The sequence below is a fragment of the Nelumbo nucifera genome, chromosome 4, assembly GCF_055504915.1.
Source record: "Nelumbo nucifera cultivar China Antique chromosome 4, China Antique-T2T, whole genome shotgun sequence".
Lineage (NCBI taxonomy): Eukaryota > Viridiplantae > Streptophyta > Magnoliopsida > Proteales > Nelumbonaceae > Nelumbo > Nelumbo nucifera.
In genome coordinates this window covers 42,447,240-42,468,584 of record NC_142652.1, presented here as the reverse complement: position 1 = coordinate 42,468,584, position 21,345 = coordinate 42,447,240, and the positions used below count along the sequence as shown (strand labels likewise).

General features: G+C 41.0%; 1 protein-coding gene across 3 annotated transcripts in view; it reads right to left on the bottom strand.

Annotated features, from left to right (window-relative positions):
* LOC104590509 (putative cyclic nucleotide-gated ion channel 20, chloroplastic) overlaps positions 1-20,807 on the bottom strand; it is a 169,546-nt gene extending 148,739 nt beyond the window's left edge. Inside the window, exons 1-3 of one of the 3 annotated variants that reach the window (XM_088903557.1) lie at positions 20,084-20,807; positions 15,934-16,432; positions 849-1,040 (exon numbers count right to left, since the gene is read on the bottom strand). In XM_088903557.1, coding sequence (XP_088759683.1) covers positions 849-1,040; positions 15,934-16,416 — 675 coding nt within the window. In that variant the 5' untranslated portion in view covers positions 16,417-16,432; positions 20,084-20,807. The remainder of the gene's footprint in view (positions 1-848; positions 1,041-15,933; positions 16,433-20,083) is intronic. The other 2 variants (XM_088903558.1, XM_088903559.1) reach the window with 2 other exon arrangements.
* Between the last annotated feature and the right edge of the window lie 538 nt (positions 20,808-21,345).

Below are 21,345 nucleotides of genomic sequence, written 5' to 3'. Positions count from 1 at the left end.
AATTTCAAAACCTGAACCAAAAAACAAGGGAAGAACTTAAAATTTTGTCTAATCAACACATTTTTTTCTTCCACATCTTCTTCTTCTTCCTCCACCTTTTCTTTTTGTCTTTCCTATAACAAAAGTAGGGGTTCAGCCCCTATATTTTTTTGAGTTTTCTTTACTTTGTTCTTTTTCCTCTCATAAAATGTTGATTTTCTAGAATTAAACAAGAAATTTATATATATCTTATGAAATTATGAATAATTATTAAGGAAAGATGGTTATGGAACCTAGGGAACTACCCTAGGATATATGGTTTAATTTAAAAAAAATCCATCGCCTAGGCACCCGCCTAGACGACTAGGCGACAAGGAGCCCCATTGTCGCCTAGTCTTGCCTTGGCGCCTTGAAAACTATGCAACATATACAATCAATGATGTTAGGTTTCCTCTGTTATTTTTATGGAAAAGTGGGATTGGCACTACTCTTCTAGTATCCTACAGTTTTTATTGCCTTGCACAATCTTTCAAGCAGGTCCTTGGGGATTATTTAAGTCCATACAAGGCCCTCTTTAGTTTACAAACCTTTCCATTCATGTCATACCTTGAAGAACATGTTCCCAAGGACTTTAAGTCCTAACATGTTCCCAAGAACTTGTATATTGGGTAAAGCATTTTAAATGTGGACAACAACCCTAATGGGAGAATATAATAATCTTATTATAAAGAAAATATGTTAGTTTGTGTGTACTGCTAAGATACTTGGTCATTTAATAAGAAGATATATCAAGTATTCAACCCATGATCAACATCATTCCATTGTATTGCAAAAAGATGCTTTTGGAAACAAAGTAAGCAATGGCATACCTCCTTTGCAGAAAGCAGGAAGAAAAACAAGGGGTCTACAAAAATCGCCACTAAGCAAGAAATGACAAAAAATTGATTCCATTGCTGAACAATTTTAGTATGAGGGTTCATAACACCAGGTATATATGACTGTAAGAGGGTACAAATCCTCCTTGTCTGACTCTTAGCATCATCATAGAAAGCATTATGGAACTGCAAATGACCACATATAAAAGCAAATTGCATGAATCAGATAAATTACCTGAATGATACTACTATAGATGTGAATCAATTGAGAAATAAAAAGGGTCTACTAATCACAATATAAGAGATTGAAAATGGGAACTAGAATCAGTCTTTCTGACCTCTAGAAAACCAATACAAGAACAAATAGTCAGAGCACATGAGGACTAAAAAATCACATACACTGTATTCATTCTAGAAAAAACAAATAATTGGATCACACAAAGACTAAATATTCACATGTAATATATTCATTACAATGATTAAAATAAGTAATCCCTTCTCAAGATGATTAAATAAAAAGAAAGACTATTAATATGGGCCCTTCCAAATCTTTGCTTGTAATTAAGGATTGTGGACCAAAATCCTCAGGTGGGGCCTTGTTCCCACTAGGTCCTTTTTTGTGTCCAACATCTATCTAGACAATTCAAAACAGCTTTTAGACATCCAATGGCCTTCTCTATTGATATGGGGCAGGAGAGGGATTTGCAGGATAATCCCTCTCCCCCTTGATCCTCCCACTCAATTGAGTAAAGGAACCTATTAGCTTAGAACAGGTAGGGTTTTCCTGAAAATTGGATCATTTGAAATTAACAATAGCCTTGGCTCCCTCAGCTTACAATTGTTAATAGCTTTTTATCAGCACCGCAATTGTTAATAAATTGATTGAATTTTCTCATTTTAGTTGTTACAATTTGATTAGAATCATTTGTTTTGTTGGCATATCTAATTGCATTCAACTATTCACCCCCTGCCCCCCAAAAACAAGAAATGAACCCCATTGCCCCTCCAACAAACCTTTGATGGCATAGAGCTCCTCCAACAACTCCCTCCTCTTCTGATATGAATTTGGACCATACATGTTTGTTCTCACCCATTCCCTTCCATTATTCACATTCTTTAGCTTATGGAGTCAGCATATCTCCCTATAGTTCCTCTATACCTTCATACATCTCCATTTTCCAGATTGATGTTATTTCTTCAAAGGCTCCACATGATGATGCCAGTGACCAGCTTAGATTCCTTTCTGACCATATAATTCTCCTCAATCTTGCATTTCTGTTTAGCTAACTTTGATTCCTGCAAGTCCCCCCCACCCCTTCCTTTCTTTTCTCCCAGTCCCCTCATTTTTGTATTCCAAATCACTCTTGAGTCATCCTTCCCTGACCTTGATATTCCCATTGCTGTTAGGAAAGGAAAACGGAAGTGCACTGCTCACTGCATTTCCAAGCACCTTTCTTACAGGTTCTTTTCTCCTTCATACTTTGCCTATCTATCTTCTGCTGCTTCTAACCCTATTCCCAGGTCTGTGTCAGAAGCTCTTAATATTCCAGAATGGAGGGTGCTATGAGGTCTGAAATTGATGCCCTACACAAGAATGACATATGGGAAGTGGTTGATTTGCCTGAAGGGAAGGATCCAGTCGGTTGCAAGTGGGTCTTTACTATCAAATATCGAGCTGATGGCACCATTGAAAGGTACAAGGCTAGGCTGGTTGCAAAAGGCTATACACAGACATATGGGATTGATTATCTGGAGACCTTTGCACCTGTTGCCAAGATGACATCTGTGAGGGTTCTTCTATCTTTAGCTGCTCACTTTGACTGGCCCCTTTATCAATTGGATGTGAAGAATGCATTTCTGAATGGTGAATTACATGAGGAGGTTTATATGTCTCTTCCTCCAGGGATGTATGGAACCAATATGAAAGGAAAGGTATGCAGGCTGAAGAAATCCCTTTATGGACTAAAACAGTCCCCTAGAGCATGGTTTGAGAGATTTAGAACAACACTCATTAACTTTGATTATGTGCAGACATAGTCTGATCATACTCTTTTTGTGAAAATGAGTGAACATCTGGCAGTATACCTCATTGTATATGTAGATGATATTGTAGTGACTGGTAATGATGTTTCAGGAATTCATGATCTAAAATCTTTCTTCCATACAGAGTTTGAGATTAAAGATTTGGGCAAACTGAAATACTTCCTCGGCATAGAAGTTGCTCGATCCAAGGATGGGATTCTTATCTCCCAAAGGAAGTATGTTCTTGACTTGCTCTCTGAAACTGGAAAGATGGGTGCTAGACCAATTGCTACTCCTATTGATATGAGTCATAAACTCTCTGCCTCAGATGGGACATTGTTAGAAGACAAAGGAATCTTCTAGAGACTTCTTGGGAAACTCATGTACCTATGCATGACTCGGCCAGATATTGCATATACAGTCAGTTGCATTAGCCAATTCATGCATGCTCCCTGAGACACTCATATGGCAGCAGTAGAGCGAATCCTATGTTATTTGAAGGGCTCCCCAGGAAAGGGAATTCTGTTTGCCAAGCATGGTCATATGAAACTTGAATCCTACACCGATGCTGACTAGGCCGGAAACATTAATGACAGAAGATCTACTTCTGGGTATTGCAACTTGGTGGCTGGTAATGTTGTTTCTTGGAGAAACAAGAAACAATCGGTTGTTGCTCGGTCTTCAGCTGAAGCAGAATACAAGGCCATGGCACATGAAGTTCTTGAATTATTATGGCTAAAATCATTGATGAAGGAACTTGGGGTTGAACATGACAAGCCAATGATGTTGTACTGTGATAATCAGGCTTCCATCAACATTGCTCACAATCCAGTGCAACATGATAGAATTAAGCATATTGAAGTTGATCGACACTTCATTAGAGAAAGGGTCTCTTCGGGTGAAGTATGTTTTCCTTTCATCTCATCTGAAGGACAATTGGCAGATTTTCTCACCAAAGGCATTCCCAAGGCAAAACTTCAGCATGATACTAGCAAGCTTGGCATGATTGACATCTATGCTCAGCTTGAGGGGGAGTGTAGAGAAGATGGGCCGAATGGCCCATAGGCTGTTTATTCTTTCTTACTGTTTATGTTCTTTTCTGTAATGGGCCTTATTTCGGGCCCATCCTTTCTATGTTATGTTCTTTGTAATTTCTTGCCCAACTAAGGGCCTCCTTGTAATTATTCAAATTTATCTTAATAAAATAGTGTAAGGGTGCTGAGAGGGAGTAATGTTTGAAACTCTCACTCTCAAAACCCTCATTGCGGAACTCTCAAGGTCTATTTTCTTCAGTTTTCTTCAATCACCAAGAAAGGAGGAAACCCTAACAGAGAATTACAAGAATTCGACCTAGGGTTTTGCAGTCAACTCTCTCTGCAATCTGAGATAGGATCTCATCTCCCCTAAGCTGAAAACTGTATTCACGCCACTTTCAGCCTTAGGGATCTCCTCCAGCCACCGCCACCTTGCTGCATAGTTCGAACTCCATTGAAGGGAGAATCAAGAAATCTGTTCTTGATATCAGTCTTTTCTGAAAGGCAGATTTGGTTCGGTGCTCTAAGCCTCCAACGAGTTCTTGTGAAGAGTTCAGTACGTGAGACGTACACTGTTGGTTCTGCCCCACCATCGCTGTGTCATCTTCAGCGGGAGCAGATCTTGGATCTTTCTTTGGAAGTGAACACCGACATTGGGAGATTTTGATTCTCCATATCAGGTATAACCCTTCCCCGGATCTTTGGTAAAGATCTGGTTTGGTTTGATTCAAGTAAGATCCTTGAATTTTGATTCTAAATTCAGGGAATACGATTCCCAGCTGGAAGAAAGGTAGGAAATTTTTGAAATTCACCCACCTATTCCGCAACCTTGTTGGCGTCCATACAATGGATCCTACCATTCTTTCAGATGTTTGATGTGCTGTGACCATGGGCCATAAGCACTTGGCCCATGATGATTCGTTAAGTGGCTCTTGGGCACACCATGGCTGAATGCACATCATTGCCATGGTGTTTCCCTAAGGTCATTGGATGACCCCTTCCTTTCATGGTGGGCCCCACAACCCTGAAAAGGGACGCGTGCAAAAACCCTAGCCGATTTGGGTCACCATAAATCTGACTTTATGAAAGTCAGTGGGAGCCACTTTGGTTTGACCTAAATTAACAAGGGCGTAATTTTGTTCCCTCCAGCAAATATGAGTGCAGGTGATAGGGAGATCCATATGATAGACTCTCTAAAGGCCTTCCATCATTAGCACGATGATGGGTCCTTCAGTAATGAGGAAACACACCATAAAATTAAGCTATCCATTTGCTGTTGGGTCTGTCAAAGTGTTTCATAAGATCATAGACCGATGTGGGAGGGGCTTCACTAGAAAATGGGAACTCTCTTACGGTACCTTGGCGTAACCTGAATATGATGGATGAGCACTCACTAGACAGAAAGGTTTACCTGAAAACGGCTCTGAACCTTGTCTGACAGAGGCCAAAGGGAAACTCATATGATGAGTGGATATGATTCGTCACAGAAAGGTGGTGGGGTTATGCAGCTGAAACAGTTGGCCCCACGCACCCTATGTGATTTCCTACATTTCCAGAGACATTTCGCCATCTCCGTCACTGAGATAGGAGGGAAATCTCAGAGATGAACAAATGGAAATGGAGCATAGATTAAAAGCCTTATCTATGTAGGTAACATGAATCAAACTAAGGTTGTGGAATAACGTTTTGCTGTTTTATTAGAAAATGGCAAATGGACAATTTGCTAAGTTGCTTGACGACAACAAGCTTAACGGCCCAAACTAAGCCGATTGGTACAGAAACCTTATGTTGGTCCTGACTTCAAAAAAATTAGATAAAGTGGCAAAGAATCCTGCATCGGATCGACCGGGAGATAGGGCTTTAGAAGCCCGCAGGAGGGAATACCAAGAATGGGAGGAGAAAAACTTCTTAGCCCGCTACTATATAATAGCCTCTTTGGATAATCCGATACAGAGGCAGTTCGATCAGATCGAACTCGCCAAGGACATATTGGATAATCTGAAGACTATGTACGAAGAGTAGAACCGTTCTACTCGACAAAAGGTCCTGAAGCAGTTCATGACCGCGCAGATGACCAAGGAGCAGCAAGTTCATGACCATTGTCTCCGGATGATGGGTTACATTAACGAGCTGGAGGCCCTTGGGTCCGGGCTGGATCTGGTCACACAGATAGATGTCATTCTTAACTCCTTGCCTCCGTCCTTCAATCCATTCATAATGAATTACAATATGAACAAGTTGAATGTCAACGTTCAAGAGCTCAGCAACATGTTGCAACGAGCCGAGGAACTGATTAGAAAGGATGAGTCGATAACCATGCTTGTTGAAGCTAGCAAATCTGGCAAGAAGAGGAGGGAAAAGAGGAAACCCCAGAAAAAGGCCACTAAATCTAAGAAACAAAAGAAAGACAAGGCATCCGATGCCTGTCACTTCTGCAAGCAGGCCAGCCACTAGAAAAGAAACTGTCCTGCCTACCTGGAATTGAAGAAAGGTACTTTCGAAACTTGTGTCATTGAGACTAATCTGTTAGTCACTTCTGTGTCCTGGTGTGTTGACTCCGGGGCTTCAACTCATGCGTGTAATTCACTGGAGGGGAAGTGACACTTTTCTTGGTAACGACTGCAAGTGTTGCAGCTGTGGCAATTGGAACCGTAGAATTAGTTTTTACAGAAGAAGTTATTGTACTTAAAGATTGTCTTTATGTACAGAACTTAAGAAGAAATTTGATTTCTGTTTCTAAACTGTGTGCTGATGAATATACTATTAACTTTAGTAATATGATTACTGTTAAACGGAATAATAAATTCATCGCATGCGGGGAACTGGAGAACGGTCTCTATGTTCTACATCCTTCTCTAGAAGCTAACTTAACCGAAACTACGTCGGTCAAAATTCCCAAGAAAAGGAGTCGTGATATAGTTAGTCCCACATGCCTGAGGCATTACCAACTTGGCCATATCGGTGTTGACCGAATCACAAGACTGGTAAAGGATGGTGCTTTGGATTTTCTAACCGTAGAAGATCTTCCCACTTGTGAGCCTTGCCTCCGATGCAAGATGACAAAACGGCCATTTAACGGTAAGCCTGAAAGATGTACAGGCACACTTGACCTTATACATACTGATGTATGTGGTCCCCTGAGTGTTAGGACTCGTAACCAATACGTGTATTTCATCACCTTCACCGATGACCACTCACGATATGGTTACGTGTACCTAATGAGACAGAAGTCCGAATCCTTTGAAAAGTTCAAGGAGTTCAAACAAAAAGTCGAGAAACAGTTAGGGAGAGAAATTAAGGCCCTTCGATCAGATCGAGGAGGCAAGTATCTCGATGACGAATTCAGAGACTACTTGAAGGCCAACGGGTTAATATCGCAGTTGGCTCCTCCTACAACACTGCAACTTAACGGTGTTTTAGAGAGGAGGAACAGGACATTGTTAGACATGGTCCGGTCACTTCTCACATGATCGGAATTACCCACATCCTTTTGGGGATATGCATTAGAGACTGCTATCTACGTGCTGAATCGGTTTCCAACCAAATCGATTCCGAAAACTCCATACGAACTATGGACCGGAAAGAAACCAAGTGTCAGACACTTGAAGATTTGGGGTTGTCCTGCGCACATTAAAAGAATGAGTGCGGACAAGTTGGAATCCAAGACCAGTCGTTGCCTATTTGTAGGCTACCCAAAGGATTCAGTGGGTTATCTTTTCTATGACCCAAGTGAGCAGAAAGTGTTCTGCAGTCAAAATGCCCAGTTCTTAGAGACTGATTACATCCTGGACACCCATCGTCAGGAAATAGTTCTTGATGAGGAGAGCTCAAGACCAGTGGGAGATGTCCCACAAGTTCCAGGTAATGACCAACCTAGAAGATCCACCCGGGTATCCAGGCCACCAGTCCGTTATGGTTATGACCAGGATAGTTACCTGGTGGAAGCCTTGACTAGTGAGGAGGATCCCGTGACTTACGCGGAAGCTATGTTGGACATAGATTCCCAAAAGTGGGTGGAGGCCATGAGAGCTGAGATGAACTCGATGGAGGCCAATGGAGTGTGGACTCTAGTAGATCCGCCCTCCGGGGTAAAAGCAATTGGTTGCAAATGGATCTATAAGAGGAAGAAGGGCCCCGATGGCAAGATTGAGACCTACAAAGCTCGTTTGGTGGCGAAAGGGTACACTCAGAAAGAAGGCATCGACTATGAGGAAACCTTTTCGCCCGTGGCCATGCTTAAATCCATTAGGATCCTGCTAGCTGTAGCAACATACCATGACTACGAGATTTGGCAAATGGAAGTCAAAACAACATTCCTGAATGGAGATCTTAGTGAAGATATCTACATGCAGCAGCCGCAAGGCTTCATTGCTGCTAGTCAGGAACATATGATATGTAAACTTAATAGATCCATATATGGACTCAAGCAAGCTTCTAGGAGTTGGAACATCCGTTTTGACTCTGCCATCAAATCGTTTGACTTTGAGCAGAATCCGGATGAGCCTTGTGTTTACAGGAAGTCTAGTGGGTATAAGGTCACCTTCTTGGTGTTGTATGTGGACGATATCCTACTCATTGGGAATGATGTAGGAATGTTGACTTCGATCAAGGTATGGCTTTCGCAGCAATTCTCCATGAAAGATCTTGGAGAAGCTTCCTATATACTGGGTCTTCGACTCTATAGAGATAAATCGAAGCGGATAATTGGATTATCCCAGGCTGCTTACATTGACAAAATTGTCAAAAGGTACAACATGGAGAACTCCAAGAAAGAAAACGTTCCTTTCAGGCACGAAGTTACTCTCTCCAAGAAGATGTCTCCCAAGACTTCTGAGGAGATTGAGGGCATGAAAGACGTTCCCTATGCCTCAGCCGTAGGGAGCATCATGTATGCCATGTTGTGCACTCGCCCTGACATTGCTCAGGCGGTGAGTATCATAAGCAGGTTCCAGGCCAACCCAAGGCAGGATCATTGGACTGTTGTGAAGAACATACTCAAATACCTTCGAATGACAAAAGAGTTTTGTCTGGTATTCGACGGTAGTTCACTACAAATTCTAGGGTATACTGATGCCAATTTCCAGTCGGATCCAGATGATAGAAAGTCTACACCTGGTATGTTTTCACGATAGGATCGTGTGTTGCTGCTGGAAAAGCAGCAAACAGGGGTCCACGGCAGACTCCACAACCGAGGCCGAGTACATTGCCGCAAGTGAAGCTGCCAAGGAAGCCGTGTGGATGAAGAAATTCATACACGAATTGGGAGTGATTCCGTCCAGCACATCACCCATCTCGTTGTTGTGTGACAATAATGGAGCGATCGCCCAGGCTAAAGAGCCTCGAGCCCACTCGAAGTCAAAGCACATCGAGAGGAAGTACCATGTACTGCGGGAGATCGTTAGTAGAGGGGACGTCCTAATTCAGAAGGTAGCGTCAGTGGAGAATGTGGCAGACCCAATAACTAAGCCACTCACACAAAAGGTGTTTGAGAAACACGTGGAATGTATGGGACTCCGACTTGTACCAGATTGGACCTAAGTGCAAGTGAGAGCTGTTAGACAGTTTTGTATGCCCTTAGCTTCAATCTGTTTTGATATACTTTTGATATTTAATGTAAATAAATAAAGTACATGTCTGATTCATGTTGTGTGGTATGCTTCTGTGTAAGACCTTCAAACTGGACACTTAATGAGACTTGTGTTGGTTTTAAATGTTCATAGTCGTTGGATAAGTCTGGGGAGATTTATCCTGCCAAGGCTGACACTAGTTTGCTGCCAACTATTGGGGTGGCTTGTCTCAGCCACCAGGGTGAGACCCAAGGCACACGCAATGTAGGATTACTTGAACCCTTGAACCGGACCAGATTTCCAGTATTGTCATGGACCTTTGAGATTGATGGGCAAAACTAGAAAGTTACACCTGACCCCAAGACCCAATTATGGTACTACACTAGGTGTCGGATTGGGCTATCTTTGATATGCCAATCAGTGAGATCCTTAGCGGGGGTCAAAACCTGGGTATGTTGGGACAGTCTGAGAATTCATCTAAGTGGGTGATCATAGTGACGGGATCAGCCCCTTTGTCGGACAAAGGTAATGATCGGGGATGCACTCTCTCTGATGGAAACCAAACTGCCGGCAATTGATTTCAATCGTTGGAATTTTGTTTTGCAAAATTTACATATATATGATATATACTTACATATGGTTTCAAAATGTTTGCAAATGGTTTTAATTCCCGGGATCCATGGGAGCAGAGAGTGCTGCACTGTTCCTTGCAGCCGAGGGAGAGGTCCTCTCTTGTCGGGCAGTGCTTGATCATTATGGGCTGAGAGGTTAAGTGTAAGGCCATTTACGATAATACCTGATGGGCTAATCTTGCATCTGCCCACAGTCCCTGGGCTTTTATAAGATGGTTTGGCCCAAGGGACCACTTAGTGTAAGTGTTGGGCCCATAGGGTCCATGTGATGGGCTCAAGGGGTTCACTGGGCTTTCCAGTGAATTCGGCTAGGCCTTGTAACAAAGGCTGGGCCGAACCCATGTGGCTGATGTGGAGATCAATGCTTGGGTCCCACACCATACAAAGTAGCCCAACTGGGCAGTAGTTTGGAAACTTATTGAGCACTATTTATTTATTAGGCCTAAAAGCCCATTTCGAACTGGGTTGATATGATCACCCACTTAAAGGGGCGAATCTGCAGATAGGATTAAGACTAACCTGATGAGATCAGGAATGGGCTGATCTAATCTACAGATAGGATTAAGATTATCCCCTATCCAAATACAGATTTGGATTGGGATAACTCCTAATAGGATTAGGAGATTTCTTAATCACCAAGAATGAAGGAAACCCTAACAGAGAATTACAAGAATTCGACCTAGGGTTTTGCAGTCAACACTCTCTGCAATCTGAGATAGGATCTCATCTCCCCTAAGTTGAAAACTGCATTCACGTCACTTTCAGCCTTAGGGATCTCCTCCAGCCGCCACCACCTTGCTGCATAGTTCAAACTCCATTGAAGGGAGAATCAAGAAATCTATTCTTGATATCAGTCTTTGCTGAAAGGCTGATTTGCTTCGGTGCTCTAAGCCTCCAACGAGTTCTTGTGAAGAGTTCGGTACGTGAGACGTACACTGTTGGTTCTGCCCCACCATCGTTGTGTCATCTTCAGCGGGAGCAGATCTTGGATCTTTCTTTGGGCGTGAACACCGACATTGGAAGATTTTGATTCTCCGTATCAGGTATAACCCTTCCCCTGATCTTTGGTTCAGATCTGGTTTGGTTTGGTTCAAGTAGGACCCTTGAATTTTGATTCTAAAATTAGGGAATACGATTCCCAATTGGAAGAAAGGTAGGAAATTTTTGAAATTCTTCCACCCATTCCGCAACCTTTTTGGCGTCCATACGATGGATCCTACCATTCTTTCACCGGCTACCCTATGAACCAGGGCCCTGACCCGATACAACCCCTGTACAGGCGTATTGGGAAGGGGCCGATATGATACGTATTGGCCGATATGGGCTGATTCGTAACGATTGTTTGTACCTTGGTTCAGACTTGTTTTAGCAAGAAGAAAGAAAGAACAGAGATGGAAGAGAAGAGAAGAAGAGAGCAGAGAAGAAAGAATAGGAAAAGGGGTGCAAAAAAATCTAATCTGATCTGCCGCCCCAGGTGCTATTTTTATCAGACACAAAATAAAAGAGGTACAATAGCAGGAATTGCCAACCTAACAGTTTGAAAGAGAAAACAAGAAGTCTCTCATAATCTTTTCAATTTTTTTCACCACAACTTGGGGTATCCTAAAAACTGACATATAATAAACAGGAAGGTTAGCTAAGGTAGAGAACATAATTGTGTTTCCATCCAGCTATTCGCTTCTCAAACCTTTCCACCACTGGATTCCAAAAGCCAAGTGACCCGGTGTTAGACAGTTTTTGTATGCCCTTAGCTTTAATCAGAATGACGTACATTATGAGTTTATTGGAAATGAATAAAGTACAAATTTGATTCATGTTCCTTTGGTATGTTTCTGTGTAATACCCTTAAATTGGACACTTAATGAGACTCGTGTTAGTTTAGAATGTTCACAGCCGGTGGGTCGGTCTGGGGAGACCTATCCTGATAAGGCTAACACTGGTGTGCCACCAAGTTGGTTGGGGTGGCCTGTCTCAGTCGACAAGGTGAGACCCAAGGCACATGCAGTGTAGGATTAATTGAATCTTTGAACCGAACCAGATTTCCAGTGTTGCCCTGGACCTTGGAGATTAATGGGCAAAACTGGAAACTTACACCCGACCCCTAGACTCGATTATGATACTACACTAGGTGTCAGATTGGGCTGTCTTTGATGTACCAATCAGTGACAGGATTAGCCCCTTTGTCGGACAAAGTTAATGATCGAGGATGCACTCTTACTGATGGAAACCAAGACTGCCGGTAGCTGATTTCAATCGTTGAGATTTGTTTTGCAAAATATATTTTATATGAGATATAAAAGTATATATATTATGATTTCTAAAATGTTTGCAAAAGGTTTTAATTCCCGGGATCCATATGAATAGAGAGTGCAACACTGTTCCTTGCAGCTGAGGGAGAGGTCCTCTCTTGTCGGGTAGTGTTTGATCATTATGGGCTGAGAGGTTGAGTGTAAGACCATTGAGGATAATACCTGATGGGCTAACCTTGCATCTTCCCACAGTCCCTGGGTGTTACAAGGTTGCTTGGCCCAGGGACCACTTAGGGTAAGTGTTGGGCCCATAGAGCCCATCTGATGGGTTTCAAGGGGTGCACCATCTATAGCAGTGTATTCGGCCAGGCCTTGTAACAAAGGCTAGGCCGAACCCATGTGGCTGATGTGTAGATCAATGTTTGGGTCCCACGCCATACAAGGAAGCCCAACTGAGCAGCAGTTTAGAAGGCTTAGTGAGCACATAACCTTAATGGGCCTGAAGCTCATTTCGAACTGGGCTGATTTGATCAGTTTAAATGAGGGGCGGATCTGGGATTAAATCAGTTAATAGGATTGGGCCTTGACCCTATCCACTCAGAGAGTCCAAGATCTAAATAAGATTTAGATCTAGGAGCCTCCTAATAGGATTAGGAGAGGACTGATCTAATCCACAGATAAGATAAGGGTTTATCCTTATCACCTAAAGGGATGTCTGATCTAAATGTGATTTGGATCAGCAACTCCTAATTGGATTAGGAGCTGATCATTTAGGGTTACAAGAAAAAGAAGGGGCGGCAACCTTTTGATACAACAGAAAACACATCACCAAGTTCTCTAGTCTTCAGAGTTGAAATCACTGAAGAAAGATTTTTGCAATTTCTGCGAAATACTTTCTTGCCGCCACCAGACCTCTAGTTCGATCTCCAACTTTGTAGGAAAAATCAAGATTCGATCTTGATAGCAGCCCTTTGTGAAAGGACTGATTGGAAGCAGTGCTCACGTGCCATCCAGCTATTCTTACGAAGGATCAGGTTCTTGGAGAACACTGTTGATTCTGCTCCATCCTGCACTGCGCCATATTCAGTGGGAGTAGTCTTTGGATCCTTCCTTGGGCGTGAACACCTCCATTGAGAGATAATATTTCTCTGTATCAGGTATAATTCTCTCCTACTGCTTTTGTTCAGATCTGATTTAGTTTATGGTTCAAGATTGATCCTTGAAAATAAGATTTTCTAAATAGGAAATTCGATTCCCAGTTGAAGGGAGATAAAAATTTTTGAAATTCGCCCACCTTATTCCGCAAGATTTTGGCGTCCATATGATGGATCTCTCATCCCTTCACCCGGGGTTGTCATCTAGAGGTAATCCCAAATATTTGAGTGGCCACTCCCCTTCTCACACCCCAAGTATTTGAGTGGCCACTCCCCTTTCTCCGGAAAATAAGCCTTTATTCAAATTAATAGTCAAGTTGGAAGCCCTCTCAAAAGGATTACTGCTAGTTTCAAATTTTCCACCCATCTCTGAATTCCCTATCCAAAAGACTAGGATATCATCAGCAAATTGTAAGTGCATGACCAGAATTCTATCCCTCCCAACTGACCAACCTTTAATCAGCTGCAAACTATTGGCTCTAGAGATCAATTTGCTCAAAACTTCAGCTACCAAGGTGAAAATTGTTTCACAAAACCCAGAAAAAACAGATTCACATGGCACCCAAGAAAAAGAAAAAAAAATAGAGATAAAGAGAAGCAAGCAAAGGGGACAGATAGATTTACATGGTTCAGCTCATAGCCTATGTCCACGGGCGAAAGAGGAGCAGAAATCCACTATGTAATCAGCAATGGAGAATAATACAGAGTTGTGCACTCACAACATCACTTACAGAAAACCCTAAACCCCAAATACACCCAAAATCACTATCTTCTCCCATAAGACAAAGACTAAGTATACAATAGAGAGGAAACCCCCTAAGTAAATAACTCTTTGTATTTGGTTCAGACCCATAAGATGAATATGCATCCTATCCTTAGCACTACAGGGACAGCCCAAGCCCTATGCTTCCACTACAAACTACTATGAAATTTTTCCTTTGGGTTTTTCTCAACTTAATTCGAAGCAGATCACAACAAAGAATTCAAGGCACAACCATAACAAAAACAAAAGGGGATAGTGGGTCACCTTGCCTAAGACCTCGAGTGTCTTCAAAAAAATCTACCACCGACCCATTAACAAATATTGAGTAATGACTTGATTGCAAGCATCCTCTAACCCATTTACACCACAACAATCCAAAGCCACAAATTCTCAAAATGTTAATTAAAAACCAATCCACAAGATCGTAGGATTTCTCCAAGTCCAACTTAACCACAATTCCCTTCTTTCTTAATCTCTTCTAGGCCTCAACACACTCATTAGCAATTAAAATCTGATCTTGAATGAAGGCCCCTTGATACTAAGAAATTAGAGATGGCAATACCTTTTTCACCTTAAGGGACAAAACATTAGCAATGGTCTTATATATGCACGATTAGCATAAGGGTGTATGGGAAAAGAGTGGGAAAAGAGAAAAGATCCCCTAAACTATACGGAATTTATCTCTCTGTATACTCTCCTAATTGAAGGGTGTATGGGAAAAGAGAAAAGAAAAAAAAAAAAAAGAGAAGGGAAATCCAGCTCTGATACCAAGAAGTAAATCAGTCCTCTACATTGGTGGAGAGGGAGGTCGAGATAGGAAAGCCTCTAGATTTAGTTTGTTGGGGAGGGGAAGGCTTCGCAAGAATAGCTTTTAAGAAGTTTGAAAAAAAAGAAAATAGAAGAGAATAAGAAAAAGGAAGAGTATTTAGAAAAAGTTGAGGGGTGGAACGAGGAAGTGGGAGAAGAGGAGGGACTGGAAGAGATTGACTGATCTTGGGATTGGTGGGAAGACAGGGAGATGGGGAGGAAGATGTGGTTCCTTAGCTGGATTGCAAGGGGTATGAGAGAAGGAGGAGGGAAGAGAATGGGTGGAGCATTGAATATTTGATAGTAGGAATGGGCAATCTGATCAAGCCTCCAAAGCTGATCCCATTGAAAACTTCTGGAATTTCCTTGATTTCCAGCCTTGTAATGCAAAACCCTTTTCATTTTTAAGCTTGGAGAATGTATTTGGTATGTCATCTAAACAACCAAGGGTGCTAGGATGTAATATTTTTTCTTTTAATGAAATTTTTGCTTGATTCTTCAAAAAAAATGCCTGCCCGGTGACCCACTTTGAAAAATTGGGTTCTTATATCTACTTTTTCCTTGACAGAATACACTTTTTTTGGATGGGTCCTTCTCATTATCTTTTTGTAACATTTAATTTTTTTATTCATTAAATATGCATCACCTATCAAAAGAAACTAGAAGCCCTGTAGTATTATCACAGATAGATAGCTATATAATCAGGTTCTTTGTTTACTTCATCTAAATTATGTATGGACCTCATTTAAAAAAGTCAGACACATAAATTATTAATATGGATACACATAGATTTTGTAGATGTAAGTACGAAAGCATAAATATGGAGAGCTGAACTGTTAAGGGACAAGCACCTTTGAGTTCTTTTGTTGAAATCCACTGAAATTGTATGTTGGACATGTTGTGCAGTAAGGATCATTGCATACTCCCAATGGCCCGGACCTCAACAAATGTTCATTCTTGCGGGCATAACTTTCATCCATCCATTCTTTTTTATCCCTTCCATTAAATGAAGGATAGTGTTCGGCTGTAAGTATTGATATTTTGTCATCAATTGACCCATGCATTGGTCGATTAAAGTTCTCAGGTTTCCGGCTGATATATAAAGGACCACTCATCTGCACAAAGGGAGTTCTCCTTTCATTCCGCAAAGGACCAGTATAACCTACAAAGTTATTTTCACCTTCATTTAAGTGCACAGAGTTCATTGTTATAGACATGGATGCACTCCTGTTCCTTGATGAAAATCTTGGGAATTCAACATCCAAGCTTTCATCCAATGACTGAGAATCAGTGTTTGATAACATGGGCACTTCATCTTTTTCATCACTAGCCATTTCTCAGGGACTAAACCTGTATTAAAAAGTTGAAAACAAATAAGCAAAGATCCAGATTCCTCTATTCTATCCATTCAACATTTGAAGCAGCTGCACATTTTAATGTATTAATCACCAAAAATATTAATAAGGCAATGGAATTAAGTGTTTCATAGCAGATTTAACTGACCATATGGATTCAAAATTTAGCAAGTGCTGTCAAAGCAAACTGACAAGATTTTAATAAGATAAGGGAGCAACCATTTTCAACCAGTGTCTGGCATGCATGCCTGACAAGAGGTATGGGTCAATACATATAATGATGTTATATGTTTTATAGTTACATGCACCCGCAATAAAGTTGTAAACAGGTGACCTTCTAAATAAACTTTTTTTTTTCTTTTTGATAGTAAAGAAAAAGATACAACCTCAAGTGATCAGATATCACCAAAATAAAAAGAAAAGAGTCAAGGAAAATTTATTCCCCACCAAGACAAAGCCATCAAACACCCAACACAAACAATAATAAGAAAAAATACAACAGACCTCAACTCTCCTCCCCCAACCATCCATGCCAAACCACCAGAATTTCCATCCACCTCTCAAAGGCCTTTTATTTCCAAAAATTGGATTTTTTTATTTTTGATTACATGGGGCAACATAAAGAGGGTAGCCCATCCCCAAAACCCATAACATTACCTCCACGCCGCCCCCCGCCCCCCAACCCTCGTGATGGTGGGATTCTATCCCAAGTCTTTTCTACAACCAGCCAGAGGCCTTACCAGAACTTCCATCCACCTCTCCAAGACCAACTTTATAAACCACTCAAAAAATAATAAAAATAAAAAATAAACCCTTCTGAACCCCAACCTCTCACCAAATCAACTCCACCTTTTAGTATCAATTTTTGCAACACCCCATTAGAACTATTATATAATAAGTATGTTTTACATTATCTTTTAATTAGGGGTAACAATGGTAGTTTTCTCCATTCCAAGATAGGTGAATGTGTGGGACAGATACCACACTATTGATCATTGCCCCAATCCCTCTCTTCTCTTAATCTCTTCTCTCCTTCCTTGGACAGTATCCCAACTGTCATCTTCATGCTTCTACTTGGTATCAGTCTATCAGAGCCTCCAGGCTTAGAGCACAGGCCACTATAGATCCTACACCTATTACTAGTAAGGGGAGATTGCTGGCATCATCATGCTGTACAGGTGATGTCATTACATTTATCGACTACTGGTACAGTGATAATCAAGGGGACCTCATAACCTGAATGAGGTACATATTTTTTATTGAGTTTTCCTGTGAAATAAGGAAAATTTTCAGATTTGAATTTCTGATTGAAGGATGTCTAATATAAATAATCTGTTTTATTCATGTTAAGAACCATGGAAACTTGAAAGTTAAAGTTTGTATTCATGTAGATTGGGTAGATCTATTGTTGATAGAATATCTACATCAAGATATAATTTCATTTGGAGGAAACCTAGTTACATAGAGGAGCAGAAAACAATCAATGACAACCTGATCAAGTGCTAAAGTAGAACATAGGGCAATGACTCTAGGTTCTTACAAACTACTATGGTTAAAAGACATTACTCCAAGAACTAGGGTTCCCAATCAATGATCCAATGAGGCTGGATTGTGACAACAAAGCTACTATCAACATTGCACATAACTCTGTCCAACATGATAGAAAAATGCATATCAAAGTAGACATGCATTTTGTTAAAGAAAAGTGGCTATTGAGGAAGTCTGCTTACCTTGTGTTCAGACAGGAGATCGATTGGCAAAGATTCTAACTAAAGCAATTTGTAAAGCAAACCGAAAACGAAACCCTTCTGAGTTGGAATCGGAATGGTCTATTCCCATAGTCTGTTTGGTTCAGACAGGAATGGGAATGGGATTCCGATTCTGCCCAACCAAATAGTTGGAATTGGAATAGCCCATTCCAATTCCGATTCCAGACGATCCCTATTCCCGCAAACCAAATGCGGCGAAAGTCTATTTTTGCCAACCTCAACTCCTTTTTCAATTAGTTTGTTTAAACCTACTATCTTGTTAACCTTAGAAACTTCATCAGCTATATCATCATCATCTCTAGTCTCTTCTTCTGCTACTTCCTCCAAATTCTAAATGGATACTTTTTGAGAGATTTATGTTATTATTCTAGCTTACTTATTCCTAGTTATTCTAGTTACTTATAGCTTCTTCTTTTTCTTTGTGTTGGGAAGAAAGAAGAACGACTGAGTCTAACTATGATAACCAATTAGCTGGTATTCAACAAAATTCACCCATGGTGTCTTTCTGATTGGTCCAAGTTCTTCTGATATCATACCTTTCCAACATCATAGAAATTCCCTTGCATATATAATTTGGTGATTGATATAAATATTATAAAGGGACACATGCCCCTATACTTTTTGTCTGCTTGCATTACTGTTTCTCCTCTCTTCTCTTTATTTCTCTACTTCTCTTCTTCTTCCTCTCACTCGCAATCATATAAAGTTAGAATCAAGAAAAAAAATTATATTCAAGAAAAAAATAAATAGGTATTAGAGAAATTCAAAAAAGTTGTCAGGTGAAACCCATGCAGTTTTAGGATCAGCAAACTGCAGAAAAAATGGAGTTGATCAATCTATAATGAGCTGCCAGGTTTTTGATGATTTTTAAAGAATAAATATAAGATTCATTGCTGCCAAAAGAAGGAGACCTGGAGTTTCTACCAAATAATCAAGAAAAAGGAGAGAAAAAAGGTAAGAAATTTTTTAGATACTGATTGATCAAGATCTTAAGCGACACTCTAGTGTCTTTGGGTTTATTTATAGTGGGTGATTTTGATTTGATTTATTTCTAGGGCCTCTGAAATGAGTTCCAATTAATATCTGTTTCTACCAGTGCACAGATAGGGGTTTCCCTCCCAGGGTGCAGTCTAGGATTGAACCTGCAACTTGGTTCCTTTTTAAGGATTATTTTGTGTTTTGAAGTCTTTGTGATTTTCCGTTAGCTATGAATCTCATTTGAGGTGATTCCAAGGTAGGCACTGAAGTAGAGATGGTTTCAAGTGGTGCTGGGGAAAGCCTCAACATAAAGATAACCACTGTGAATCTCATCTTCGACAGCCTTGCCAGGGGCAACCCTGGGCCAGAAGACTTAGGATGAATCATTAGGGATAAATCCGGTAGATTTCAAGTAGCCAATAGCAGCCTATATATTGGATATACAACAGCCCCTGTCGCAGAAGCAGAAGCAGCAGTTAACATCCGAGTTACCCATTGGATCTATTACTCACACATGGTTACGGGAGGTGATTCAAAGCTAATAGTGGAATACTAAGAAATCAGCATAAACCCATGTCATGGGACATGAAACTCTCCACCATGAAAACCAGGCAACTCCTCCAACTTTGAAGCTGTCATCATCGAGTTGAGAGCTCAATTCTTGTGCTAATAACTTAGCCAACTTTGCAGCTGATGCAAAGATTTAATTATACTGGGACAAAATCCCCTTATCCTTCTTTTACTATGTCATATATAACGACAATGTAATAGGTGAGATACGCCTCAAATCAGTTCATATAACAAAACAGTCTCATTCAAATATTAAAGAAAACAGAACCAAGAGGAAGAGATATGCATTATTAAATGCATGAAGAATAAAAGATAATAGATAAAATTACCAAAGAGAAACCTGCACAATTTTCAACAGCAAATCAATAAACCGTCTGTAATTAACTTCCACTAGAGCTAGTCAACTTGGTTCACAAACCCAGTGTTCTCCGGAGCAACCCTTCTGAGATGATTAAAACTTCGCTCTGAATTTCCCTCGCTAGTTGCTCTAGAAGAGACAAACAGACAGACAAAGAGGGAGAAAGAAAGGCAAGTGGGTTTGGTATTTAAGGAAGCCTGTACCGATGACTCTACTCTGAAGTCCGAAAACAGTATAAGAACACTAGATTCGATCGCCCGAAAAAATCAGAATAAGAGCAGACGAAGCCGCAAAGAAACCAGTCTTGTTGACTTGTCCTTCGTCTACTTCTCGGAAATCAACCGGAGAGCCTCTCTCTCTCTCTTAATTCGAAATTCACAAATATTGCCTTGACTTGACGCTTCTCAGTTCTCACGTTTCTACGCGCAGAGTCTCCGGCATTCAACGGAAACAAGTAGAGCAGAGGTCCACTGGGGCAGATTGTATTCACATCTGCAGCACACTTTACGAAACCCCAATAATACACGGACAAGTCAGCGATGGAAATAAATATAAATGTATTTAAATCCTTTAAAATTCTGACCCGTCAGTATTTGATTGGAATTCGCGAGAGAGCGCGTGGTCGCAACGTGCTCTCGGCGGTATGTGCTAAAGAAAGTGTACGACGGGCTTAGTTACCCAATCACAAGAAAACACGTAACTCATCATAGAGGCATCAACTGTAAAGCATACGAGTCCGGTTTCCATTAGAGCAGACTTTATGGACTTCACATCTGTACTCACAGAACGCGCCCAAACGCCCCACGCATATTTCACCGTGCATTGAGAATATCATGTCAGATGTTGTCATTCAGATATCTTTCCGATACACGGATGAGACGTTTTTAGGTGCATTTGTGGGGCAGATGTGACTTCAATTTCATGCGTGCAGTATGAAGATGTGCCACGTGTCCTTGAAACATGTGCGTGTTTGAAACAGAGAGGAGTGGAAGGAATGAAACGTGGATCTCTTCATTCCTTCCACTGCTCTCTGGCCAAACTCCTCTCACTTTCGGTTTCGCACCACACCAAATTGAACCCACCCTTTGTACTCCCACTCTCTCCCTCTCCAATTGGTGGCGACCAACACCATCATCCACAATTAGACTCCAAGTATTCATTCTTTTCATTTTTTTCTTCCCAACACATTGCTTATGTGATCGTGTAATTTGAATCTATTTTAGCTTCTATTAT